Source organism: Chelmon rostratus, chromosome 9 (assembly GCF_017976325.1).
Source record: "Chelmon rostratus isolate fCheRos1 chromosome 9, fCheRos1.pri, whole genome shotgun sequence".
Taxonomy (NCBI): Eukaryota; Metazoa; Chordata; class Actinopteri; order Chaetodontiformes; family Chaetodontidae; genus Chelmon; species Chelmon rostratus.
In genome coordinates, this window is record NC_055666.1 from 14,510,834 (window position 1) to 14,537,978 (window position 27,145).

Here is a 27,145-nt window from a genome sequence, read left to right on the forward strand (position 1 = left end):
AGCAGCACCTCCCATGTAACGTCGACACAGTACAGAGAGAACACGACGGGTAAAGAACGGACATTTCTGCTTGTGGAACATCTTTTAAAAATAAGAGGAGAAATTGCGATCTGCAATGAATTTGCTTGAGTGGGTCGTGTAAATTTCAGATTTGACATTGAAATCTAAGAGGTGTCTGTTTTTTTCTGGAATATAAGCAGACTGTGGAGCCTCACTGTGGAAAAAGATCGGATAGAACAATGAATCGGCAAGTACTGTTGTTCATGTCTCTCCTTTCCGCCGCGTCAGTGTTCGGGCAGGTCAGCTACTCTATTCCGGAGGAGATGGCGAAAGGCTCTTTAGTGGGAAATATAGCGCAAGACTTAGGTTTAGAAATTAAACGTTTGACATCAGGTAAAGCTAAGATCTATACACGGAACAGCGAAGAGTACATGGAGCTGAACAGAGAAAGAGGAGTCCTCCTCGTCAAAGAGCGAATCGACAGAGAGGTGTTGTGCACAGAGACAGCGCTTTGCGCTTTACATTTTCAGATTATTTTAGAGAATCCTATGGAATTTTACACCGTCACCGTCCAGATCACTGACATTAATGATAATGCTCCAACCTTTGAAAAAAGCGAGATGAGATTTAAATTTAGCGAGTCAGCGACTACTGGTGCAAAATTTGTCCTCGAGAGGGCTGTGGATCTTGATGTTGGAATCAATGATCTTCAAAGGTACGAATTAAAACCAACTGATAATTTTGCTCTGAAACTGCACAACAACGCTGATGGGAATAAAAACGTTGAGATGGTGCTGCAGAAACCTTTAGACAGAGAGAAACAAGAGCAGATATCTCTTGTGTTAACGGCTGTAGATGGAGGAGAGCCGCAGATGTCAGGAACAATGCTGATTATCATCACAGTTTTAGACGCTAATGATAATGCCCCTGTTTTTACACAGCCAACATACAAGGCTACAGTTACTGAGAATTCACCAAGAGGAACAGTTGTTGCCACTGTTACAGCCTCAGATGCAGATGAAGGCTCTAACAGCAAAATAACTTATTCAATCACGAATACGTTAGATAATGTCAGGAAGGTGTTTGAGGTAAACAAAGAAAACGGCGATGTCTCCTTAATTGGAGACATTGACTTCGAAACGTCAAGAATTTTCCAAATAAATTTACTTGCGAGTGATGAGGGAGGACTCACAGATTCTTGTAAGCTGATTGTCGATGTGAGAGATGTGAATGACAACAAGCCCGAAATAAACATAATGTCGAAGTCAAATGTGATATCAGAGGATGCCAAACTCAAAACAGTTGTTACAATGATAAATATTGAGGACCTAGATTCAGGAGAGAATGGTCACGTGAAATGTTTTATCAGTGACAGTGTGCCCTTCATTTTAAAAACATCGACAAATAATTTCTATAGTTTGGTGACAGACAGTGATCTGGACAGAGAGAGAGCCTCTGAGTATAACATCACTGTGACCTGCTCTGATGAGGGAGTGCCCTCCCTCTCCAGCAGCGTCACTCTCACCTTACAGATCTCTGATGTGAATGACAACGCGCCTGTGTTTGAGAGGAGCTCATATGAGGCCTACATTGTAGAAAACAACACACCAGGCCTCTCTATATTCACAGTGAAAGCCAGAGACGCTGACTGGAACCAGAATGCGCGTGTTTCTTACATACTGGAGGACTCCTCTGTCAACGGAGTGCCAGTCTCCTCATATGTGTCGGTCAGTGCTGATAGTGGAGTCATCCATGCAGTGCGCTCTTTTGACTACGAGCAGATCAAAGATTTCCAGTTCCGCGTCAAGGCGCAGGATGGAGGCTCCCCTCTACTCAGTAGCAACGTGACAGTGAAAATACTGATCCAGGACCAGAACGACAACCCCCCTCAGGTCCTGTACCCAGTCCAGACTGGTGGCTCTGTGGTGGCTGAGATGGTGCCTCGTTCAGCAGATGTAGGCTATCTGGTGACTAAAGTGGTGGCTGTTGATGTGGACTCTGGCCAGAATGCGTGGCTGTCGTATAAACTGCAGAAAGCCACAGACAGGGCGCTGTTTGAAGTGGGCTCACAGAATGGAGAAATAAGAACTATCCGCCAAGTGACTGATAAAGATGCAGTGAAACAAAGACTGAGTGTGATAGTGGAGGACAACGGGCAGCCCTCTCGTTCAGCTACAGTCATTGTGAACGTGGCGGTGGCGGACAGCTTCCCTGAAGTGCTGTCGGAGTTCACTGACTTTCCACACGACAAGGAGTACAATGACAATCTGACTTTTTACTTAGTGTTGGCTCTGGCTGTAGTCTCCTTCCTGTTCATCACGTGTTTGGTGGTGATTATATCAGTGAAAATCTACAGATGGAGACAGTCTCGCGTGCTGTATCAGTCCAACCTGCCCGTGATTCCATATTATCCACCACGTTACTCAGACACTTTGGGGACAGGGACTCTGCCACACGTGTACAACTACGAGGTGTGCAGGACGACTGACTCGAGAAAGAGTGACTGTAAGTTCGGCAGAGCTGGTAGTCAGAACGTGCTGATAATGGACCCCAGTTCAACAGGGACGATGCAGCGGATGCAGAGTGAGAAGAGCATCCTTGATGAACCAGACTCTCCTCTAGAGGTCAGTTTCATGACGTAGCTTCATCTCTTTGACTGTATTTATCTTTCAGTGCTTTATTGCATAGATCGTGAACTGTTGCACACTATTTATATAGTTTCAGCACCATGGACAGCATCCTATTATCTGCATTCTCGGTTAATGATTAGCTGTTATGTTATTTCTCATGTACGCTGCTTTGATTTCCATTCATTGTGTGTTTAATCAGACTGAGTGCTCCCTTAGAGGTTCCAGTGTTTTCACTTTTTTTTTTCTTTTTAATAGACAGTTCAAATAATACACCTGTTGTGGTTTAACGGTTAATGATTGGCTGCGACGATTTCAAACGCTTCAGATTCTGATGAAAGTTTCTGCTCATTGAACTTTATGTTTCTATATGTGGCATTTTGTTTTTCATTGGTCCTTTCTTTCTCCGCAACCTTTCTTGCAGTCACTAATCTTTTTTGGAGTGAGACTTGGTTTTGGTTTTGGTGAATTATCCAACTGGCTGTTCGTATTTAGATCTTTGTGTTTTATTTTCGTGCTTACTCAGCATTCAGTGTAAGTTCTCAAAGCTAATTCTTTACATGAAACATCATTGCATTTTGTTTTCACAACATCGGTGATATTTCAGTTTCCTTATGTTTCCATTGTGAGATGCAACACGTGTGTCTCCATGAAACCACTTGTGTAGTTCAGTAGTGTTGCCGTTTGTGAGACTCATCATTTCAGCACCTCGGACAGCGACCTTTCCAGTCTCAGCTCTCTCCTTTTTTCTCTTCTTTAACTTTATATTATTTTTAGTGTTATATTCTGACTTATTTATATTTAGTCTTGCATACCTTTAGTCAGATGTCCTTTGTGTTTCTCATGACACACTATGAGGGCTGAACATTCAAACAAAGTGAAAAAAGCAGAATTATAAACTGTTTAGAAGTGGCAAGTCACCTTCTGTGAAGAGTGTAATGCTACTTATTCTGCTCTTATTACCTTCTATCAAGTCCATCTTTCCGAACATAAAGCTTTCTGGACAGAGTAATTGATGATGTGTTTTCTGCAGTTTTGTAATATGGACTCTTAGGGCCGCTGTTGACCAGAGTGTGCACGGCTGAGGGTAGGGTTGTTGCAGCACCTCCCATGTAACGTCACCATAATGAAGAGAGATCACGACGGGTAAAGAACGGACATTCTGGATCTGGCAAATATCTGACCACAGACACGACGACTTCAAAGACTATTCTCTCCACTGTGTGGATTATGCAGCTGCGAAACTGATGTTTGATCCTGGAGTGGATTTTGGTTTATGGAATATATAGTCGGACTGTGGAACCTTGTAGAGAAAATACTCCGATAGAACAATGAAAGGACAAGCGCTTTTGTTTATCCCTCTCCTCTGCCTTGGCTCGGTAATTGGACAAGTCACATACACAATACCGGAGGAGATGGCGAAAGGGTCTTTAGTCGGTAATGTGGCGCAAGATTTGGGTTTAGAAACGAAACGTTTGACTTCTGGTAAAGCGCGAATTTATACCCGAGACAGCGACGAGTACATCGAGCTGAACAGAGAAAGAGGAGTCCTCCTTGTTAAACAGAGAATAGACAGAGAGGCGCTCTGCAGACAGACGACGCCGTGTGCTTTGCATTTTCAGATTATTTTAGAGAATCCTATGGAATTTTACACCGTCACCGTCCAGATCACTGACATTAATGATAATGCACCAACCTTTGAAGAAGAGGAAATCAAATTTAAAATCAGTGAATCAGCGATCACCGGGGCAAAATTTGTGCTGGAAAGAGCGGAGGATCTTGATGTTGGAATCAATGATCTTCAAAGGTACGAATTAAAGCCAACCGATAATTTTGTTCTGAAACTGCACAACAACGCTGATGGGAATAAAAACGTTGAGATGGTGCTGCAGAAACCTTTAGACAGAGAGAAACAAGAGCAGATATCTCTTGTGTTAACGGCTGTAGATGGAGGAGAGCCGCAGATGTCAGGAACAATGCTGATTATCATCACAGTTTTAGACGCTAATGATAATGCTCCTGTTTTTACACAGCCAGCATACAAGGCTACAGTTACTGAGAATTCACCAAGAGGAACAGTTGTTGCCACTGTTACAGCCTCAGATGCAGATGAAGGCTCTAACGGCAAAATAACTTATTCAATCACGAATCCATTCGATCGTGTTAGGAAAGTTTTTAAGATAAACAAAGAAAACGGCGAGATTTCATTAATTGGAAATATTGATTTTGAGGAGTCGCGACATTTTCAAATAAATTTACGTGCCAGTGACGATGGAGGACTCACAGATTCTTGTAAGTTGATTGTTGATGTACAAGATGTAAATGACAACCAACCCGAAATTAACATAATGTCGAAGTCAAATGTGATATCAGAGGATGCCAAACTCAATACAGTTGTTACAATGATAAATATTGAAGACAAAGATACTGGAGAAAACGGAAAAGTGCAATGTTTTATCAGTGATCATGTGCCCTTTATCTTGAAAACATCAGCAAATAATTTCTATAGTTTGGTGACAGACAGTGATCTGGACAGAGAGAGAGCCTCTGAGTATAACATCACTGTGACCTGCTCTGATGAGGGAGTGCCCTCCCTCTCCAGCAGCGTCACTCTCACCTTACAGATCTCTGATGTGAATGACAACGCGCCTGTGTTTGAGAGGAGCTCATATGAGGCCTACATTGTAGAAAACAACACACCAGGCCTCTCTATTTTCACAGTGAAAGCCAGAGACGCTGACTGGAACCAGAATGCGCGTGTTTCTTACATACTGGAGGACTCCTCTGTCAACGGAGTGCCAGTCTCCTCATATGTGTCGGTCAGTGCTGATAGTGGAGTCATCCATGCAGTGCGCTCTTTTGACTACGAGCAGATCAAAGATTTCCAGTTCCGCGTCAAGGCGCAGGATGGAGGCTCCCCTCCACTCAGTAGCAACGTGACAGTGAAAATACTGATCCAGGACCAGAACGACAACCCCCCTCAGGTCCTGTACCCAGTCCAGACTGGTGGCTCTGTGGTGGCTGAGATGGTGCCTCGTTCAGCAGATGTGGGCTATCTGGTGACTAAAGTGGTGGCTGTTGATGTGGACTCTGGCCAGAATGCGTGGCTGTCGTATAAACTGCAGAAAGCCACAGACAGGGCGCTGTTTGAAGTGGGCTCACAGAATGGAGAAATAAGAACTATCCGCCAAGTGACTGATAAAGATGCAGTGAAACAAAGACTGAGTGTTATCGTGGAGGACAACGGGCAGCCCTCTCGTTCAGCGACAGTCATTGTGAACGTGGCGGTGGCGGACAGCTTCCCTGAAGTGCTGTCGGAGTTCACTGACTTTCCACACGACAAGGAGTACAATGACAACCTGACTTTTTACTTAGTGTTGGCTTTGGCTGTAGTCTCCTTCCTGTTCATCACGTGTTTGGTGGTGATTATATCAGTGAAAATCTACAGATGGAGACAGTCTCGCGTGCTGTATCAGTCCAACCTTCCTGTGATTCCATATTATCCACCACGTTACTCAGACACTTTGGGGACAGGGACTCTGCCACACGTGTACAACTACGAGGTGTGCAGGACGACTGACTCGAGAAAGAGTGACTGTAAGTTCGGCAGAGCTGGTAGTCAGAACGTGCTGATAATGGACCCCAGTTCAACAGGGACGATGCAGCGGATGCAGAGTGCGAAGAGCATCCTGGATGAACCAGACTCTCCTCTAGAGGTTAGACTGCTTTGAATCATTTCAATGATAACAATATTTATATCTTCTTTTTTTTTTCTTAAAGCATTTAGTGCTTTGATAGAAATAATTGCACATCGGAATGTTGGAAGGTCATGTTCATGTCTTTGAGTCACTGTCCTTTGTTTGAAGGATTATTATATTGAATTACAATAGCTGAAGTGTTTGATATCGAATGAGTTTTTATAATGATGCTCGTTTCCAGTGACTTTAATTTGTCCGGAGGCAGATACACAACTGTATTTTTTTTTTTCTTGTTACATTCTGACTTTGCATAGAATTGGAAAGCTCATCTGATTGATTCAGTACCAGCTACTCATGTAGATCAACTTTCTTTTCTTGTATTTGTTTGTTTGTCAGAAATCCTGAACCTCCTCCAACAAGGTTTCAATATAACACATTTATGGTGTGTTCAGTGTACTTTTCTTCATAGTGAATATTAATGTATTTTTTGAGCATCAGTCACAGAATAGGTTTTTTTGTTTGTTTGTTTGTTTTTGGCGCCTGGATCCAGATGTTGTTACAGGACTTGTGTGCTGGTGTCAGTCATACATCAGATTTGATCAATTTTAGAACACCGGACAGGTACCAGTGCTTCATTGTCTTACTTTATGGATCAATCACAATGTCTGCCCTAAGGCCTTAAACCCTCACTGACTGAGCTGAGGTCATCTGGTCAGTGCTTGACTGCAAGAGGCAACAAGCACCCGTAATGGTATAAACAGGAATTGATCATCACTTTGTGGCATATCAGGTACCCTGACAGTGCCATAACATGTGACCTACAACTGTAGGTTTTTTGTGTACTCTTTTTTTCCTTGTAGTTGTTCCTTCCATGCTTTTATTTAACAATTGCGCCTTACAAAACCAAAAAAGCAGCAGTAGCTTCAATTTAAAACAATAAATTCAAACCCAATAATGTGCATATATAGACTTAAATATACCTGCAGTCATACTGTTTATGTGGTCAGTGTGTGTGTGTGTGTGTGTGTGTGAGTGTGTGTGTGTGTGTGTGTGTGTGTGTGTGTGTGTGTGTGTGCGTGCGTGCGTGCGTGCGTGTGTGCGTGCTTGCCTGTGTGTACATAGAGACATATGCATTGTATGAGACAATCAGTAAAAAATAAAAAGATATATAAAAAAAACATATTAGCACTTCGGGTTTTTTTACAGTACGACAAAACGTAAAAAAAGAATTTGAGCAACAAGGACTGTAACACGAAAAGACTTAGACATCTTAGACATGACTTGTCAAGAGACTGATTCTTCTTAGATAACATATCTATGGATGAGACACATTTGTTTTCAAACAAATTCAGGAAGGTTTACGGTTCATCCATTTACATTTATACATATTGCATTGACCTAAAAAGATGCATGTTAATCATAACTGAAACCTTCCTTCAAAGACCATCTATATTAAACAAATCCTGATATAAATCAAATGAAAAAAATCACTTTTTGTCAACTTTTTTTCCCCTACCGACGCCGTGTTTAACGCTACGGCGCTATGGACTGTGGGTAAATTTCTGAGGCAAAGTGTCCAGAAATGCGGACTTCCGTAACGTGTGCGTAAAGGACTCAGTATGCTTGCGAGACAGCCCTCGTGGACTTAGCGATTTGAGAGTGGAACAGCCCTAAACTCTCGCGGACTTGTCGTGATCCCACTTTATATAGTGAGATCTGTTCATACATTAATCAGCTTTCTGGCAAAAGCGTTTCAAGGTTCTGAATGGGTAGACGGTTCCACACGTTTCATCCAAGAGTTTGGTTATTTTAAATGTGACAGACTACCTAATTATATCCTTCTGTTGTTAAGCTGACTGAAAGTGACTGTAAAAACATTCAACCATAGTTGTGATGATAATCACAACAGGATAGTGATGACGTTCGCCGCTGTAATTATAATCACTTTCATTTAGCTTTATATTATTTGAAAGCAAGTCTTCTGAACAGAGATTCATTTGTGTTGGGTGTCTGCAGTTTTATCATATGAACTCTTAGGGCCGCTGTTGACTAGAGTGTCACCGGCTGACAGCAGGGTTGGAGCAGCACCTCCCATGTAACATCGACATAATAAAGAAAGAGCACCGCAGAAAGCACGGACAGTGGAGCCGTGTCGGATATTTGAAAAGAAGACGTCGACCTTTGAGGCTTTTTTTTATTATTTGTGGATTATGCAGGGGCTGAATTAACGTCTCATCCTGGATTCGAGATCAGTTTTATGGGAAGTAAACATTCTGAATCACAAGGAAATAACTCGGATAGAACAATGACAAGGCAAGTACTGCTGTTCGTCTGTCTCCTCTCCATCGGCTCGGTGCTCGGGCAGGTCAGCTACACGATACCGGAGGAGATGACCAAAGGATCTTTAGTGGGCAATATAGCACACGATTTAGGTTTACAAACCAAACGCCTAGCATCTGGTAAAGCGCGAATTTATACCCGAGACAGCGACGAGTACATCGAGCTGAACAGAGAAAGAGGAGTCCTCCTTGTTAAACAGAGAATAGACAGAGAGGCGCTCTGCAGACAGACGACGCCGTGTGCTTTACATTTTCAGATTATTTTAGAGAATCCTATGGAATTTTACACCGTCACCGTCCAGATCACTGACATTAATGATAATGCACCAACCTTTGAAAAAAATGAGATGAAATTTAAAATCAGTGAGACAGCCGTGATTGGAGCAAAATTTGTGCTGAAAAGGGCTGTGGATCTTGATGTTGGAATTAATGATCTTAAAAGTTACGAATTAAAGCCAACTGATAATTTTGCTCTGAAACTGCACAACAACGCTGATGGGAATAAAAACGTTGAGATGGTGCTGCAGAAACCTTTAGACAGAGAGAAACAAGAGCAGATATCTCTTGTGTTAACGGCTGTAGATGGAGGAGAGCCGCAGATGTCAGGAACAATGCTGATTATCATCACAGTTTTAGACGCTAATGATAATGCCCCAGTTTTTACACAGCCAACATACAAGGCTACAGTTACTGAGAATTCACCAAGAGGAACAGTTGTTGCCACTGTTACAGCCTCAGATGAAGATGAAGGCTCTAACGGCAAAATAACTTATTCAATCACGAATACGTTAGACGATGTGAGTAAAGTTTTTGAGGTAAACGAAGGAACCGGTCAAATTACGTTAATTGGAAATATTGATTTTGAGGAGTCGCGGAACTATCAAATAAATTTACTTGCTAGTGATGAGGGAGGACTCACAGATTCATGCAAATTAATTGTCGATGTGCAAGACATGAATGATAACAAGCCTGCAATTGACATAATGTCAAAAACAACTGTTATTTCAGAGGATGCTAAACTGAATACAGTCGTTACAATGATAAATATTGAAGACAAAGACTCAGGAGAAAACGGAAAAGTGCAATGTTTTATCAGTGATAGTGTACCCTTCATTTTAAAGGCATCAACAAACAATTTCTATAGTTTGGTGACAGACAGTGATCTGGACAGAGAGAGAGCCTCTGAGTATAACATCACTGTGACCTGCTCTGATGAGGGAGTGCCCTCCCTCTCCAGCAGCGTCACTCTCACCTTACAGATCTCTGATGTGAATGACAACGCGCCTGTGTTTGAGAGGAGCTCATATGAGGCCTACATTGTAGAAAACAACACACCAGGCCTCTCTATTTTCACAGTGAAAGCCAGAGACGCTGACTGGAACCAGAATGCGCGTGTTTCTTACATACTGGAGGACTCCTCTGTCAACGGAGTGCCAGTCTCCTCATATGTGTCGGTCAGTGCTGATAGTGGAGTCATCCATGCAGTGCGCTCTTTTGACTACGAGCAGATCAAAGATTTCCAGTTCCGCGTCAAGGCGCAGGATGGAGGCTCCCCTCCACTCAGTAGCAACGTGACAGTGAAAATAATGATCCAGGACCAGAACGACAACCCGCCTCAGGTCCTGTACCCAGTCCAGACTGGTGGCTCTGTGGTGGCTGAGATGGTGCCTCGTTCAGCAGATGTGGGCTATCTGGTGATTAAAGTGGTGGCTGTTGATGTGGACTCTGGCCAGAATGCGTGGCTGTCGTATAAACTGCAGAAAGCCACAGACAGGGCGCTGTTTGAAGTGGGCTCACAGAATGGAGAAATAAGAACTATCCGCCAAGTGACTGATAAAGATGCAGTGAAACAAAGACTGAGTGTTATCGTGGAGGACAACGGGCAGCCCTCTCGTTCAGCGACAGTCATTGTGAACGTGGCGGTGGCGGACAGCTTCCCTGAAGTGCTGTCGGAGTTCACTGACTTTCCACACGACAAGGAGTACAATGACAACCTGACTTTTTACTTAGTGTTGGCTCTGGCTGTAGTCTCCTTTCTGTTCATCACGTGTTTGGTGGTGATTATATCAGTGAAAATCTACAGATGGAGACAGTCTCGCGTGCTGTATCAGTCCAACCTGCCTGTGATTCCATATTATCCACCACGTTACTCAGACATTTTGGGGGCAGGGACTCTGCCACACGTGTACAACTACGAGGTGTGCAGGACGACTGACTCGAGAAAGAGTGACTGTAAGTTCGGCAGAGCTGGTAGTCAGAACGTGCTGATAATGGACCCCAGTTCAACAGGGACGATGCAGCGGATGCAGAGTGAGAAGAGCATCCTGGATGAACCAGACTCTCCTCTAGAGGTTAGAAATATCCCCCTTTGGTTTTTTCAGTGCTGCACGTTTACATGTGTGTCTTTTCGCTGAAAACTTCATTTCAGAACCTCGGACAGAGGCAATAATCCGCCTCCACTTTTTCCTCTCTCTTATCTCCTGTCAAAGAGTTGGAATGATGTGCTGTTAGTTGTGTGGATATTCTGAGATAGTGTTTCTTTTTGTAGAAACATAACATGCTAATTTGGTAATTTTTGGATCGACGGCAGCCTCTCTGCCTGATTAAATTTATTTATGTATTAGTATTCCATGTAATACATATAATTAAACTATTTGAACTGGTACTAGGTGCACTTTTCTTGCAGTATCATTGTATGAACTCCATGGGCCGCTGTTGGTCAACATGTTGCGGATGTAGACAGGATTTGAAGCAGATCCTCCCATGTGATGCCGTTATTTCAGAGAAAGAAAAAAGGGAGAAAGCACTGTTCACGGACAGATTACCTCGTAGATTGAATCACTGAGCTGATGAACTGCCCCTAAAATTTTGTGGATTTTGTCGGTGTTCCTTTTCTTCATTTTTACATTGAGATATTTTTATTGTGAAACCGAGTTTAACGCGTTTTTTGGCGGAACGTAAACTGTGGATAGAACAATGAGACGGCAAGTACTGTTTTTCATCTTAGTCCTTTCCCTCGATTCAGTCCTGGGTCAAGTCATCTACTCTATTCCGGAGGAAATGGCAAAGGGCTCTGTTGTGGGCAACATTGCGCAGGATTTAGGCTTGGATGTGAAAAAACTCAAGTCAGGTAAAGCTCGCATATTTACGGGCGACAGTGCAGAATACATCGAGCTGAGCAGAGAAAGAGGAGTCCTCCTCGTGAAGGAGAGGATCGACAGAGAGTCGCTCTGCAGACAGACGACGCCTTGTGCTTTGCATTTGCAGATTATTCTCGAAAACCCAATGGAGCTTTTTCGAATAACAGTCGAGATTACCGACATCAACGACAACACCCCCAGTTTTAAAAATGACGAGAAACGTTTTGAAATCAGCGAATCTGCCGTTACAGGATCTAAATTTGTGTTAGAAAGAGCGGTTGATGCAGATATCGGCGTGAATGGCCTGAAGAATTACACCCTAAAACCCACAGATCATTTTGTTCTGAAAATACAAAGTCACGAAGATGGAAAGAAAAAGGTCGAAATGGTCTTACACAAGCCGTTAGATCGAGAGAAAGAGGAACAAATATCGTTGCTGTTAACAGCTGTAGACGGAGGGGAGCCTCAGATGTCTGGTACTGTAAAGATTTATGTGACCGTGCTCGATGTAAACGACAATGCTCCTGTTTTTGTGCAGTCGGTTTACAGGGCAGCCATAGCGGAAAATTCTCAGAAAGGAACAACACTGACAAGAGTGAGTGCGTCTGATGCAGACAAAGGAACAAACGGGGAAGTTTCTTATTCAGTGTCCACCACGATGGACAGTGTGTCTGACATATTTACAATCAATGAAAACGGTGAAGTAATATTAGTTGGAGCAGTTGATTTTGAAAAAGCCAAGAATTACCAAATTGATATTGAGGCTACAGACAGTGGTGGTCTTTCTGATTCCAGTAAGATTATTGTTGATGTTATTGATATAAATGATAATCAACCTGTAATCAGTATCCTCTCCAAATCTCATTCAATCCCTGAAAACTCTCCTCAAAATACAGTTATAGTTATGTTCAGTGTCCTTGACCCAGATTCAAGTAACAATGGTCAAGTGAACTGCAGAATAAATGGCAACATACCATTTACGACTACTACTTCTTCAAGTGATTTCTATAGCTTAGTCACAGACAGTGAATTAGACAGAGAGAGAGACTCAGAGTATAACATCACTGTGACCTGCTCTGATGAGGGAGTGCCCTCCCTCTCCAGCAGCGTCACTCTCACCTTACAGATCTCTGATGTGAATGACAACGCGCCTGTGTTTGAGAGGAGCTTTTATGAGGCCTACATTGTAGAAAACAACACACCAGGCCTCTCTATATTCACAGTGAAAGCCAGAGACGCTGACTGGAACCAGAATGCGCGTGTTTCTTACATACTGGAGGACTCCTCTGTCAACGGAGTGCCAGTCTCCTCATATGTGTCGGTCAGTGCAGATAGCGGAGTCATCCATGCAGTGCGCTCTTTTGACTACGAGCAGATCAAAGATTTCCAGTTCCGCGTCAAGGCGCAGGATGGAGGCTCCCCTCCACTCAGTAGCAACGTGACAGTGAAAATAATGATCCAGGACCAGAACGACAACCCCCCTCAGGTCCTGTACCCAGTCCAGACTGGTGGCTCTGTGGTGGCTGAGATGGTGCCTCGTTCAGCAGATGTGGGCTATCTGGTGACTAAAGTGGTGGCTGTGGATGTGGACTCTGGCCAGAATGCGTGGCTGTCGTATAAACTGCAGAAAGCCACAGACAGGGCGCTGTTTGAAGTGGGCTCACAGAATGGAGAAATAAGAACTATCCGCCAAGTGACTGATAAAGATGCAGTGAAACAAAGACTGAGTGTTATAGTGGAGGACAACGGGCAGCCCTCTCGTTCAGCGACAGTCATTGTGAACGTGGCGGTGGCGGACAGCTTCCCTGAAGTGCTGTCGGAGTTCACTGACTTTCCACACGACAAGGAGTACAATGACAATCTGACTTTTTACTTAGTGTTGGCATTGGCTGTAGTCTCCTTCCTGTTCATCACGTGTTTGGTGGTGATTATATCAGTGAAAATCTACAGATGGAGACAGTCTCGCGTGCTGTATCAGTCCAACCTGCCCGTGATTCCATATTATCCACCACGTTACTCAGACACTTTGGGGACAGGGACTCTGCCACACGTGTACAACTACGAGGTGTGCAGGACGACTGACTCGAGAAAGAGTGACTGTAAGTTCGGCAGAGCTGGTAGTCAGAACGTGCTGATAATGGACCCCAGTTCAACAGGGGCGATGCAGCGGATGCAGAGTGAGAAGAGCATCCTTGATGAACCAGACTCTCCTCTAGAGGTCAGTTTCATGACGTAGCTTCATCTCTTTGACTATATTTATCTTTCAGTGCTTTATTGCATAGATCGTGAACTGTTGCACACTATTTATATAGTTTCAGCACCATGGACAGCATCCTATTATCTGCATTCTCGGTTAATGATAAGCTGTTATGTTATTTCTCATGTACGTTGCTTTGATTTCCATTCATTGTGTGTTTAATCAGACTGAGTGCTCCCTTAGAGGTTCCAGTGTTTTCACTTTTTTTTTCTTTTTAATAGACAGTTCAAATAATACACCTGTTGTGGTTTAACGGTTAATGATAGGCTGCGACGATTTCAAACGCTTCAGATTCTGATGAAAGTTTCTGCTCATTGAACTTTATATTTCTATATCTGGCATTTTGTTTTTCATTGGTCCTTTCTTTCTCCGCAAGCTTTCTTGCAGTCACTAATCTTTTTTGGAGTGAGACTTGGTTTTGGTATTGGTGAATTATCCAACTGGCTGTTCGTATTTAGATCTTTGTGTTTTATTTCCGTGCTTACTCAGCATTCAGTGTAAGTTCTCAAAGCTAATTCTTTACATGAAACATCATTGCATTTTGTTTTCACAACATCGGTGATATTTCAGTTTCCTTATGTTTTCATTGTGAGATGCAACACGTGTGTCTCCATGAAACCACTTGTGTAGTTCAGTAGTGTTGCCGTTTGTGAGACTCATCATTTCAGCACCTCGGACAGCGACCTTTCCAGTCTCAGCTCTCTCCTTTTTTCTCTTCTTTAACTTTATATTATTTTTAGTGTTATATTCTGACTTATTTATATTTAGTCTTGCATACCTTTAGTCAGATGTCCTTTGTGTTTCTCATGACACACTATGAGGGCTGAACATTCAAACAAAGTGAAAAAAACAGAATTATAAACTGTTTAGAAGTGGCAAGTCACCTTCTGTGAAGAGTGTAATGCTACTTATTCTGCTCTTATTACCTTCTATCAAGTCCATCTTTCCGAACATAAAGCTTTCTGGACAGAGTAATTGATGATGTGTTTTCTGCAGTTTTGTAATATGGACTCTTAGGGCCGCTGTTGACCAGAGTGTGCACGGCTAAGGGTAGGGTTGTTGCAGCACCTCCCATGTAACGTCACCATAATGAAGAGAGATCACGACGGGTAAAGAACGGACATTCTGGATCTGGCAAATATCTGACCACAGACACGACGACTTCAAAGACTATTCTCTCCACTGTGTGGATTATACAGCTGCGAAACTGATGTTTGATCCTGGAGTGGATTTTGGTTTATGGAATATATAGTCGGACTGTGGAACCTTGTAGAGAAAATACTCCGATAGAACAATGAAAGGACTAGCGCTTTTGTTTATCCCTCTCCTCTGCCTTGGCTCGGTAACTGGACAAGTCACATACACAATACCGGAGGAGATGGCGAAAGGGTCTTTAGTCGGTAATGTGGCGCAAGATTTGGGTTTAGAAACGAAACGTTTGACTTCTGGTAAAGCGCGAATTTACACCCGAGACAGCGACGAGTACATCGAGCTGAACAGAGAAAGAGGAGTCCTCCTTGTTAAACAGAGAATAGACAGAGAGGCGCTCTGCAGACAGACGACGCCGTGTGCTTTGCATTTTCAGATTATTTTAGAGAATCCTATGGAATTTTACACCGTCACCGTCCAGATCACTGACATTAATGATAATGCACCAACCTTTGAAGAAGAGGAAATCAAATTTAAAATCAGTGAGTCTGCGATCACCGGGGCAAAATTTGTCCTCGAGAGGGCTGTGGATCTTGATGTTGGAATCAATGATCTTCAAAGGTACGAATTAAAGCCAACAGATAATTTTGTTCTGAAACTGCACAACAACGCTGATGGGAATAAAAACGTTGAGATGGTGCTGCAGAAGCCTTTAGACAGAGAGAAACAAGAGCAGATATCTCTTGTGTTAACGGCTGTAGATGGAGGAGAGCCGCAGATGTCAGGAACAATGCTGATTATCATCACAGTTTTAGACGTCAATGATAATGCTCCTGTTTTTACACAGCCAACATACAAGGCTACAGTTACTGAGAATTCACCAAGAGGAACAGTTGTTGCCACTGTTACAGCCTCAGATGCAGATGAAGGTTCTAACGGCAAAATAACTTATTCAATCACGAATACGCTAGATGATGTCAGGAAAGTATTTCAGGTAAACAAAGAAAACGGCGAAGTGTCATTAATTGGAAATATTGATTATGAGGAGTCACGACATTTTCAAATAAATATACGTGCCAGTGACGATGGAGGACTCACAGATTCTTGTAAGCTGATTGTTGATGTACAAGATGTAAATGACAACCAACCCGAAATTAACATAATGTCGAAGTCAAATGTGATATCAGAGGATGCCAAACTCAATACAGTTGTTACAATGATAAATATTGAAGACAAAGATACTGGAGAAAACGGAAAAGTGCAATGTTTTATCAGTGATCATGTGCCCTTTATCTTGAAAACATCAGCAAATAATTTCTATAGTTTAGTGACAGACAGTGATCTGGACAGAGAGAGCGCCTCTGAGTATAACATCACCGTGACCTGCTCTGATGAGGGAGTGCCCTCCCTCTCCAGCAGCGTCACTCTCACCTTACAGATCTCTGATGTGAATGACAACGCGCCTGTGTTTGAGAGGAGCTCTTATGAGGCCTACATTGTAGAAAACAACACACCAGGCCTCTCTATATTCACAGTGAAAGCCAGAGACGCTGACTGGAACCAGAATGCGCGTGTTTCTTACATACTGGAGGACTCCTCTGTCAACGGAGTGCCAGTCTCCTCATATGTGTCGGTCAGTGCTGATAGTGGAGTCATCCATGCAGTGCGCTCTTTTGACTACGAGCAGATCAAAGATTTCCAGTTCGGCGTCAAGGCGCAGGATGGAGGCTCTCCTCCACTCAGTAGCAACGTGACAGTGAAGATAATGATCCAGGACCAGAACGACAACCCCCCTCAGGTCCTGTACCCAGTCCAGACTGGTGGCTCTGTGGTGGCTGAGATGGTGCCTCGTTCAGCAGATGTGGGCTATCTGGTGACTAAAGTGGTGGCTGTTGATGTGGACTCTGGCCAGAATGCGTGGCTGTCGCATAAACTGCAGAAAGCCACAGACAGGGCGCTGTTTGAAGTGGGCTCACAGAATGGAGAAATAAGAACTATCCGCCAAGTGACTGATAAAGATGCAGTGAAACAAAGACTGAGTGTTATAGTGGAGGACAACGGGCAGCCCTCTCGTTCAGCTACAGTCATTGTGAACGTGGCGGTGGCGGACAGCTTCCCTGAAGTGCTGTCGGAGTTCACTGACTTTCCACACGACAAGGAGTACAATGACAACCTGACTTTTTACTTAGTGTTGGCTCTGGCTGTAGTCTCCTTCCTGTTCATCACGTGTTTGGTGGTGATTATATCAGTGAAAATCTACAGATGGAGACAGTCTCGCGTGCTGTATCAGTCCAACCTGCCTGTGATTCCATATTATCCACCACGTTACTCAGACACTTTGGGGACAGGGACTCTGCCACACGTGTACAACTACGAGGTGTGCAGGACGACTGACTCGAGAAAGAGTGACTGTAAGTTCGGCAGAGCTGGTAGTCAGAACGTGCTGATAATGGACCCCAGTTCAACAGGGACGATGCAGCGGATGCAGAGTGCGAAGAGCATCCTGGACGAATCAGACTCTCCTCTAGAGGTTTGACTGCTTTGAATCATTTCAATGATAACAATATTTGTATCTATTTTTTTTTTTCTTAAAGCATTTAGTGCTTTGATAGAAATAATTGCACATCGGAAAGTTGGAAGATCATGTTCATGTCTTTGAGTAACTGTCCTTTGTTTGAAGGATTATTATATTGAATTACAATAGCTGAAGTGTTTGATATCGAATTAGTTTTTATAATGATGCTCGTTTCCAGTGATTTTAATTTGTCCGGAGGCAGATACACAACTGTATTTTTTTTTTTTTCTTGTTGCATTCTGACTTTGCATAAAATTGGAAAGCTCATCTGATTGGTTCATTACCAACATTTGTAGTAACAATTGCACCTTACAAAATCAAAAAAGCAGCAGTAGCTTCAATTTAAAACAATAAATTCAAACCCAATAATGTGCATATATAGACTTAAATATACCTGCAGTCGTACTGTTTATGTGGTCTGTGTGTGTGTGTGTGTGTGTGTGTGTGTTTGCGTGCGTGTTTGCGTGCGTGCCTGTGTGTACATAGAGACATATGCATTGTATGAGACAATCAGTAAAAAACAAAAAGATATATAAAAAAAACATGTTAGCACTTCGGGTTTTTTTACAGTACGACAAAACGTAAAAAAGAATTTGAGCAACAAGGACTGTAACACGGAAAGACTTTGACATCTTAGACATGACTTGTTAAGAGACTGATTCTTCTTAGATAACATCTCTATGGATGAGACACGTTTGTTTTCAAACAAATTCAGGAAGGTTTACGGTTCATCCATTTACATTTATACATATTGCATTGACCTAAAAAGATGCATGTTAATCATAACTGAAACCTTCCTTCAAAGACCATCTATATTAAACAAATCCTGATATAAATCAAATGAAAAAAATCACTTTATGTCAGCTTTTTTTCCCCTACCGACGCCGTGTTTAACGCTACGGCGCTATGGACTGTGGGTAATTTTCTGAGGCAAAGTGTCCAGAAATGCGGACTTCCGTAACGTGTGCGTAAAGGACTCAGTATGCTTGCGAGACAGCCCTCGTGGACTTAGCGATTTGAGAGTGGAACAGCCCCAAACTCTCGCGGACTTGTCGTGAACGCGACTCAAAGACCTCGAGTGTGGACACTGGGACTGGATTCACCTGCAATCAGTGATCCCACTTTATATAGTGAGATCTGTTCATACATTAATCAGCTTTCTGGCAAAAGCGTTTCAAGGTTCTGAATGGGTAGACTGTTCCACACGTTTCATCCAAGAGTTTGGTTATTTTAAATGTGACAGAGTACCTAATTATATCCTTCTGTTGTTAAGGTGATTGAAAGTGACTGTAAAAACATTCAACCATAGTTGTGATGATAATCACAACAGGATAGTGATGACGTTCGCCGCTGTAATTATAATCACTTTCATTTACCTTTATATTATTTGAAAGTAAGTCTTCTGAACAGAGATTCATTTGTGTTGGGTGTCTGCAGTTTTATCATATGAACTCTTAGGGCCGCTGTTGACTAGAGTGTCGCCGGCTGACAGGAGGGTTGGAGCAGCACCTCCCATGTAACATCGACATAATAAAGAAAGAGCACCGCAGAAAGCACGGACAGTGGAGCCGTGTCGGATATTTGAAAAGAAGACGTCGACCTTTGAGGCTTTTTTATTATTATTTGTGGATTATGCAGGGGCTGAATTAACGTCTCATCCTGGATTCGAGATCAGTTTTATTGCAAGTAAACACTCTGAATCACAAGGAAATAACTCGGATAGAACAATGACAAGGCAAGTACTGCTGTTCGTCTGTCTCCTCTCCATCGGCTCGGTGCTCGGGCAGGTCAGCTACACGATACCGGAAGAGATGACCAAAGGATCTTTAGTGGGCAATATAGCACACGATTTAGGTTTCCAAACCAAACGCCTAGCATCTGGTAAAGCGCGAATTTATACCCGAGACAGCGACGAGTACATCGAGCTGAACAGAGAAAGAGGAGTCCTCCTTGTTAAACAGAGAATAGACAGAGAGGCGCTCTGCAGACAGACGACGCCGTGTGCTTTGCATTTTCAGATTATTTTAGAGAATCCTATGGAATTTTACACCGTCACCGTCCAGGTCACTGACATTAATGATAATGCTCCAACATTTGCAAAAAGTGAGATGAAATTTAAAATTAGCGAGTCAGCGATCTCTGGAGCGAAATTTATGCTTGAAAGGGCTGTGGATCTTGATGTTGGAATAAACGGTGTTCATAGGTACGAATTAAAGCCAACAGATAATTTTGCTCTGAAACTGCACAATAACGCTGATGGGAATAAAAACGTTGAGATGGTGCTGCAGAAGCCTTTAGACAGAGAGAGACAAGAGCAGATATCTCTTGTGTTAACGGCTGTAGATGGAGGAGAGCCGCAGATGTCAGGAACAATGCTGATTATCATCACAGTTTTAGACGTCAATGATAATGCTCCTGTTTTTACACAGCCAACATACAAGGCTACAGTTACTGAGAATTCACCAAGAGGAACAGTTGTTGCCACTGTTACTGCCTCAGATGCAGATGAAGGCTCAAACGGCAAAATAACTTATTCAATCACGGATGCATTAGATGATATCAGGAAGGTGTTTGAAGTGAATGAGGAAAACGGTCAGGTTACTTTAATCGGAAATGTTGACTTTGAGGAATCTCGAAATTATCAAATAAATTTACTTGCTACTGACGATGGAGGACTCACAGATTCGTGCAAATTATTTGTGGATTTACAAGACATGAATGATAACAAGCCTGAAATAAACATAATGTCGAAGTCAACTGTTATAACAGAGGATGCCAAACTCAATACAGTTGTTATAATGATAAATGTTGAGGACAAGGACTCAGGAGAAAATGGAAATGTCAAATGCTTCATCAGTGAAAATATACCTTTCACTTTAAAAACATCAACGAATAATTTCTATAGTTTGGTGACAGATAGTGATCTTGACAGAGAGAGAGCCTCTGAGTATAACATCACTGTGACCTGCTCTGATGAGGGAGTGCCCTCCCTCTCCAGCAGCGTCACTCTCACCTTACAGATCTCTGATGTGAATGACAACGCACCTGTGTTTGAGAGGAGCTCATATGAGGCCTACATTGTAGAAAACAACACACCAGGCCTCTCTATATTCACAGTGAAAGCCAGAGACGCTGACTGGAACCAGAATGCGCGTGTTTCTTACATACTGGAGGACTCCTCTGTCAACGGAGTGCCAGTCTCCTCATATGTGTCGGTCAGTGCTGATAGTGGAGTCATCCATGCAGTGCGCTCTTTTGACTACGAGCAGATCAAAGATTTCCAGTTCGGCGTCAAGGCGCAGGATGGAGGCTCCCCTCCACTCAGTAGCAACGTGACAGTGAAGATAATGATCCAGGACCAGAACGACAACCCCCCTCAGGTCCTGTACCCAGTCCAGACTGGGGGCTCTGTGGTGGCTGAGATGGTGCCTCGTTCAGCAGATGTGGGCTATCTGGTGACTAAAGTGGTGGCTGTTGATGTGGACTCTGGCCAGAATGCGTGGCTGTCGTATAAACTGCAGAAAGCCACAGACAGGGCGCTGTTTGAAGTGGGCTCACAGAATGGAGAAATAAGAACTATCCGCCAAGTGACTGATAAAGATGCAGTGAAACAAAGACTGAGTGTTATAGTGGAGGACAACGGGCAGCCCTCTCGTTCAGCTACAGTCATTGTGAACGTGGCGGTGGCGGACAGCTTCCCTGAAGTGCTGTCGGAGTTCACTGACTTTCCACACGACAAGGAGTACAATGACAACCTGACTTTTTACTTAGTGTTGGCTCTGGCTGTAGTCTCCTTCCTGTTCATCACGTGTTTGGTGGTGATTATATCAGTGAAAATCTACAGATGGAGACAGTCTCGCGTGCTGTATCAGTCCAACCTGCCTGTGATTCCATATTATCCACCACGTTACTCAGACACTTTGGGGACAGGGACTCTGCCACACGTGTACAACTACGAGGTGTGCAGGACGACTGACTCGAGAAAGAGTGACTGTAAGTTCGGCAGAGCTGGTAGTCAGAACGTGCTGATAATGGACCCCAGTTCAACAGGGACGATGCAGCGGATGCAGAGTGAGAAGAGCATCCTGGATGAGCCAGACTCTCCTCTAGAGGTTAGTCTTGTAGATTGACATAAAGTGTTGCACCAGACCTTCTGACAGCCCCTTTTTTTGGGTATTTATACATTGTGTTGCTCACAAACAGGGTTTTTGGAATGCTTAGAAATATGATATAATTCAACTATTCTCTCTTCTTCAGGCTGCTTTCCATCCTTACAACCTACCTTACTTCATAATTTTCTAAAGGCACCTTTAATATCCACTTCTTCAATTTTGAATTGCTTTATAAAAACCTCTATCTACTTGTCTTTAGTGCAACATTTAGCAACATTTAAGTTCTGGTCCTTTTTAACCTTAGACACACAAGCCCAACCTTTATCATACTTAAGGTGTGTAAAAATAGTATGAATGTTTTGGAATAGCTTCTAAAGGGACAGCAATCCATGCTAGAAAGAAGATTTGCATTCAGACTATTCCATAAATCTTTCATGCAAGACAAGCTCTAGATTTTCCTGACACATAATTTCTTGACTGCACAGAAAATTCACAAATGCTATCTGCCTACTTGGGCCTATGATTTGTGACTTTTAACTCGGGACTTTTGGTAAATTCAAAGATTCACTCGATGAATTCATGAGCTGTTTTTGTTGTCTACTTCTTTATCTGCTCTTTCCACCTTTGTTGATTTTAACATAATATCAGTTCGACCGTTGTTTATTAATCTTAAAATGTATTTCTTATTGAGTAAGTTGCGTTCTTCTTTGCAGAACTGCATCATTGTCACCTCTTCTAAAAAAAAAAAACAAAAAAAAAAAAACGGGCTCTTAGTTCGTGTTACTGTGCATTCAGCACCATTGTCATGGACAGCGCTGTGCAGAGAGGGACACTCTGCAAAACAGCCAAAGAATTCTGACTGATTGCTCAAAACACATATTTACTGTGTCCCTTTCCAGAAAATCTTTTCACCGTGTCTTCTTATGTACATTTTTAGCATTTATTTCCATTAGTGTAAATTTGTGTATGTTCTTCGAATCCCATTGTTTGTTACCAGAAATACATCTGTCGGTTTTGTTGCTTATACTGAGTGGATAAGAAGACATATAGTGTGTTAACTGATGTGGTATTGCACAAGAGTCAAAAATATTCCCCAGACAGTCAGTGTGGTTGTTCCCTACTTTAATATTTCATATTCCAGTTGTCCTTACAGTTGATTTCCCTTCTTTCACCACTTGTCTCAGGCAAATAGTCAAAACAGCATCCTGTTAGCTGGTGAGCGAAGCGCTGATGTGTGAGGATTTAATTTAACCAGCATAAACATTTGGATTTCTAGTGATCGTCTCAGGCCATCAGTGAAATTGTCTGCAGTGAGCTCCACAGTGTCCTTGTTGGAAGGACCAAAAAAAACCTACGAGCATGAGACTGAACTGGCTGTACCTGTGCGGTACAAAGTGTAGCTGTAGACATATTGGCAGTAGCGTCATCCTGGCTGCACACGTTGTTTTCATTATCCAGCTGTTGTTGATCATATATTAGTCATCAGCAAAGACACACCGGCGGCAGTAGATTTAAAGTTATCTTGCTGTGATCTGCTCTCATGACAGTCCACCTGGCTCTTCTGCTGTGCTTCTTCCTGCTCCGACTCCATCTCAGTAATTAATTTTTGGACATGATGAAGCTGTTGGAAGTAAAACAAGATAGTTTTTAGAAATGTAGAATGTAACTGACTTTGGATTACAGTTCAAGTTGTTGGACAATAAATAGAAAATGGTCATTAAATGTCTCTTGTAGTGTCAGTTTGAGTTTCAGGTAGCCCAGAGGTGGATCTAAACCAAATGGAAATGAGAGAGTAATGTTTCCATGCTGCATGTATGGTGATGATTCATTTTGTTCTCAATCTCTGAAGCATACAAGTGCAAGTCAGCATTTTTAGTCACCTAACTTTTCATCTTACTGGTCATTGCTGACAAGATTATAATTCACAAGAGAGAGTTCCTGCTGGAAAATAAGCTTCATGAGCTGCTGAAGGACAGCCTGTAGGATGCTTCTTCCCAGTGGTCAGTTTATCGCCCTAGCTTCCAAAAAATGTGTAGATTACAAATCATTTGAATAATTTACCCACGTTCTATAAGACTTTTCTTCTCTCATTTCCTTGGAAGACAATAATTACTTTTGGAAACCGTTTCACCTCTGATCAACTCCACAAAACCCACTTGTCCTTTGCTCTAAGGTTGCTACTTTCTTTAGTAAATAAACCACACACTTAACAACTGAACTCTTGATTAATTTGTTATTTGCAGAATACCTATTGATTAAGCAGCTACATATCAGTCCACATCTTCAAGAGTAAGGCTCTTTTTTTTAATCGTTATTAAATTTGTATAAACTTGAAGTCGTGTGTTTTCTTCATATTGAACCTCCTGTAGTGCACAGTGCATTTTCCTGCAGTGCAAGTGTTTGGACTCTCAGGGCCGCTGTTGGCCAATGTAGAGCCTTCCCCCCATCATGCGTTATATTAAACAGAGAAAGAGACACACATGCAGAACACAAGCGTCGTTGCAGAAACCGGGAGAAATCCGCGCTGCGATTTTCCTTAGCTCGGATTCAAGAAACACGAAGATATTCTTTTTTTTTTTTTTCTCTGGATCATTTTCTAATAGAAGGATCATAACGCTTTGGAGTATCTCTTTATATCTACAGTATTTGTCGAAGCTAAAATGTCGGACCGAACAATGAGACGGCAAGTATTGTTGTTTGTCTCGATGTTTTCCCTCAGCTCAGTGTTCGGCCAGGTCACATATTCGATTCCCGAGGAAATGTCAAAAGGCTCGCTCGTTGGTAACATAGCGCAGGATTTAGGGTTGGATGTAAAAAGACTGAAGTCAGGTAAAGCTCGCATATATACAGGGGACAATGCAGAATACATCGAGCTGAATAAAGACAGAGGGGTCCTTCTTGTGAAAGAGAGAATCGACAGAGAGGCGCTCTGTGGGCAGACAACACCTTGTGCTTTACATCTTCAGATTACACTCGAAGACCCAATCGAGTTCTTCACAGTTACAGTCGAAATTAATGATATTAATGATAATGTACCCAGCTTCAAAAAGGGTGAGATGAAATTTAGGATTAGTGAGTCGGCTGTGATTGGAGCAAAATTCGTGCTAGAAAGAGCTAAGGATCTAGACGTCGGTGTGAACGGATTGCAGAGTTATTCGCTAAAGCCTACAGACAATTTTCACCTAAAACTCCAAAATCAGCAAGATGGGAGGAAAAAGGTGGAGATGGTTTTGCAAAAACATTTAGACAGAGAGGCGCAAGAGCACCTCTCTTTAACTCTCACAGCCACTGATGGCGGTGATCCTCAGCTGTCGGGAACAATGCGAGTAGAAATTTCAGTGTTAGACGCAAATGACAATGCCCCAGTATTTACGCAGGAAGTGTACAGGGTAACGATAATGGAGACAGCTCCGAAGGGCACGATTTTGAGTACTGTTAGTGCTGTAGATGCCGATCAAGGTTCAAATGGAAAAGTGTCATATTCAATAACAAACACACTGGATGATGTACCCCTTGTGTTTAAAATCGATGAAGAAAATGGTGTGGTGGCTTTATCTGGAAACATGGATTATGAAAAGGCGCAGCACTATGAAATACATGTACAAGCAAGTGACGATGGAGGACTGACTGATTCGTGTAAGATTATTGTTGAGGTGACCGACACGAACGACAATCACCCGACTATTAATATAATGTCTAAGACTAATTCGATATCAGAAAATTCTCAGCCAGGAACTGTTGTAACTATATTTAACGTTGACGATCTTGACTCTGGAGAAAATGGCAAAGTCGCATGTAATATCGACGAACACGTGCCGTTTTTGATGAAAACAACGTCGAAGAAATTCTTTAGTCTAGTAACTGACAGTGAATTAGACAGAGAGAGAGCCTCTGAGTATAACATCACTGTGACCTGCTCTGATGAGGGAGTGCCCTCCCTCTCCAGCAGCGTCACTCTCACCTTACAGATCTCTGATGTGAATGACAACGCGCCTGTGTTTGAGAGGAGCTCATATGAGGCCTACATTGTAGAAAACAACACACCAGGCCTCTCTATATTCACAGTGAAAGCCAGAGACGCTGACTGGAACCAGAATGCGCGTGTTTCTTACATACTGGAGGACTCCTCTGTCAACGGAGTGCCAGTCTCCTCATATGTGTCGGTCAGTGCTGATAGAGGAGTCATCCATGCAGTGCGCTCTTTTGACTACGAGCAGATCAAAGACTTCCAGTTCCGCGTCAAGGCGCAGGATGGAGGCTCCCCTCCACTCAGTAGCAACGTGACAGTGAAAATAAAGATCCAGGACCAGAACGACAACCCCCCTCAGGTCCTGTACCCAGTCCAGACTGGGGGCTCTGTGGTGGCTGAGATGGTGCCTCGTTCAGCAGATGTGGGCTATCTGGTGACTAAAGTGGTGGCTGTTGATGTGGACTCTGGCCAGAATGCGTGGCTGTCGTATAAACTGCAGAAAGCCACAGACAGGGCGCTGTTTGAAGTGGGCTCACAGAATGGAGAAATAAGAACTATCCGCCAAGTGACTGATAAAGATGCAGTGAAACAAAGACTGAGTGTTATCGTGGAGGACAACGGGCAGCCCTCTCGTTCAGCTACAGTCATTGTGAACGTGGCGGTGGCGGACAGCTTCCCTGAAGTGCTGTCGGAGTTCACTGACTTTCCACACGACAAGGAGTACAATGACAACCTGACTTTTTACTTAGTGTTGGCTTTGGCTGTAGTCTCCTTCCTGTTCATCACGTGTTTGGTGGTGATTATATCAGTGAAAATCTACAGATGGAGACAGTCTCGCGTGCTGTATCAGTCCAACCTGCCTGTGATTCCATATTATCCACCACGTTACTCAGACACTTTGGGGACAGGGACTCTGCCACACGTGTACAACTACGAGGTGTGCAGGACGACTGACTCGAGAAAGAGTGACTGTAAGTTCGGCAGAGCTGGTAGTCAGAACGTGCTGATAATGGACCCCAGTTCAACAGGGACGATGCAGCGGATGCAGAGTGAGAAGAGCATCCTGGACGAACCAGACTCTCCTCTGGAGGTTAGAAAACTTTAGTAATTACACTGTTTAATTTTTATGCAAATCAAAGTCATGACACATGTGCACTCGTTATATAAGGCAGTTGCTTTCATCAGCAGTTCGAAAAACACCACATTTAAATGCCTGAGAAGCTCATTGTAAGCGACATTACCATTCAGCACCGTGGACAGCAACACTTAACGCTGCTG

At 43.0% G+C, this 27,145-nt stretch overlaps 7 protein-coding genes across 8 annotated transcripts in view; all 7 read left to right on the forward strand.

Moving 5' to 3' along the window:
• LOC121611202 (protocadherin gamma-C5-like) overlaps positions 1 to 27,145 on the forward strand; it is a 214,934-nt gene that overhangs the window by 108,513 nt on the left and 79,276 nt on the right. Inside the window, exon 1 of one of the 2 annotated variants that reach the window (XM_041943638.1) lies at positions 11,638 to 14,022. The exons of the other annotated variant lie outside the window; for it this stretch is intronic. Coding sequence (XP_041799572.1) covers positions 11,641 to 14,022 — 2,382 coding nt within the window. The 5' untranslated portion in view covers positions 11,638 to 11,640. Of the gene's footprint in view, positions 1 to 11,637; positions 14,023 to 27,145 lie in introns of those variants that run through there. 2 annotated transcript variants of the gene reach the window in all.
• LOC121611996 (protocadherin gamma-A2-like) lies at positions 234 to 2,642 on the forward strand. The gene has a single exon (XM_041944740.1). The coding sequence runs from the start codon at positions 240 to 242 to the stop codon at positions 2,640 to 2,642; it is 2,403 nt and encodes an 800-aa protein (XP_041800674.1). The 5' UTR covers positions 234 to 239.
• On the forward strand, positions 3,953 to 6,358 carry LOC121611219 (protocadherin gamma-A5-like). The gene has a single exon (XM_041943654.1). It carries the CDS (start codon positions 3,959 to 3,961, stop codon positions 6,356 to 6,358), a length of 2,400 nt encoding a protein of 799 aa, XP_041799588.1. The 5' UTR covers positions 3,953 to 3,958.
• On the forward strand, positions 8,625 to 11,078 carry LOC121611997 (protocadherin beta-16-like). Its single transcript, XM_041944741.1, has one exon. It carries the CDS (start codon positions 8,631 to 8,633, stop codon positions 11,076 to 11,078), a length of 2,448 nt encoding a protein of 815 aa, XP_041800675.1. The 5' UTR covers positions 8,625 to 8,630.
• On the forward strand, positions 15,350 to 17,746 carry LOC121611221 (protocadherin gamma-A10-like). Its single transcript, XM_041943656.1, has one exon. The coding sequence runs from the start codon at positions 15,356 to 15,358 to the stop codon at positions 17,744 to 17,746; it is 2,391 nt and encodes a 796-aa protein (XP_041799590.1). The 5' UTR covers positions 15,350 to 15,355.
• LOC121611998 (protocadherin beta-16-like) lies at positions 19,507 to 21,915 on the forward strand. The gene has a single exon (XM_041944742.1). It carries the CDS (start codon positions 19,513 to 19,515, stop codon positions 21,913 to 21,915), a length of 2,403 nt encoding a protein of 800 aa, XP_041800676.1. The 5' UTR covers positions 19,507 to 19,512.
• Positions 24,558 to 26,972, forward strand: LOC121611209 (protocadherin beta-16-like). The gene has a single exon (XM_041943644.1). The coding sequence runs from the start codon at positions 24,558 to 24,560 to the stop codon at positions 26,970 to 26,972; it is 2,415 nt and encodes an 804-aa protein (XP_041799578.1).

Coding starts and splice junctions, on each gene's coding strand:
- LOC121611996 (XM_041944740.1), top strand. CDS start 240: ATGAATCGGCAAGTACTGTTGTTCATGTCTCTCCTTTCCGCCGCGTCA.
- LOC121611219 (XM_041943654.1), top strand. CDS start 3,959: ATGAAAGGACAAGCGCTTTTGTTTATCCCTCTCCTCTGCCTTGGCTCG.
- LOC121611997 (XM_041944741.1), top strand. CDS start 8,631: ATGACAAGGCAAGTACTGCTGTTCGTCTGTCTCCTCTCCATCGGCTCG.
- LOC121611221 (XM_041943656.1), top strand. CDS start 15,356: ATGAAAGGACTAGCGCTTTTGTTTATCCCTCTCCTCTGCCTTGGCTCG.
- LOC121611998 (XM_041944742.1), top strand. CDS start 19,513: ATGACAAGGCAAGTACTGCTGTTCGTCTGTCTCCTCTCCATCGGCTCG.
- LOC121611209 (XM_041943644.1), top strand. CDS start 24,558: ATGTCGGACCGAACAATGAGACGGCAAGTATTGTTGTTTGTCTCGATG.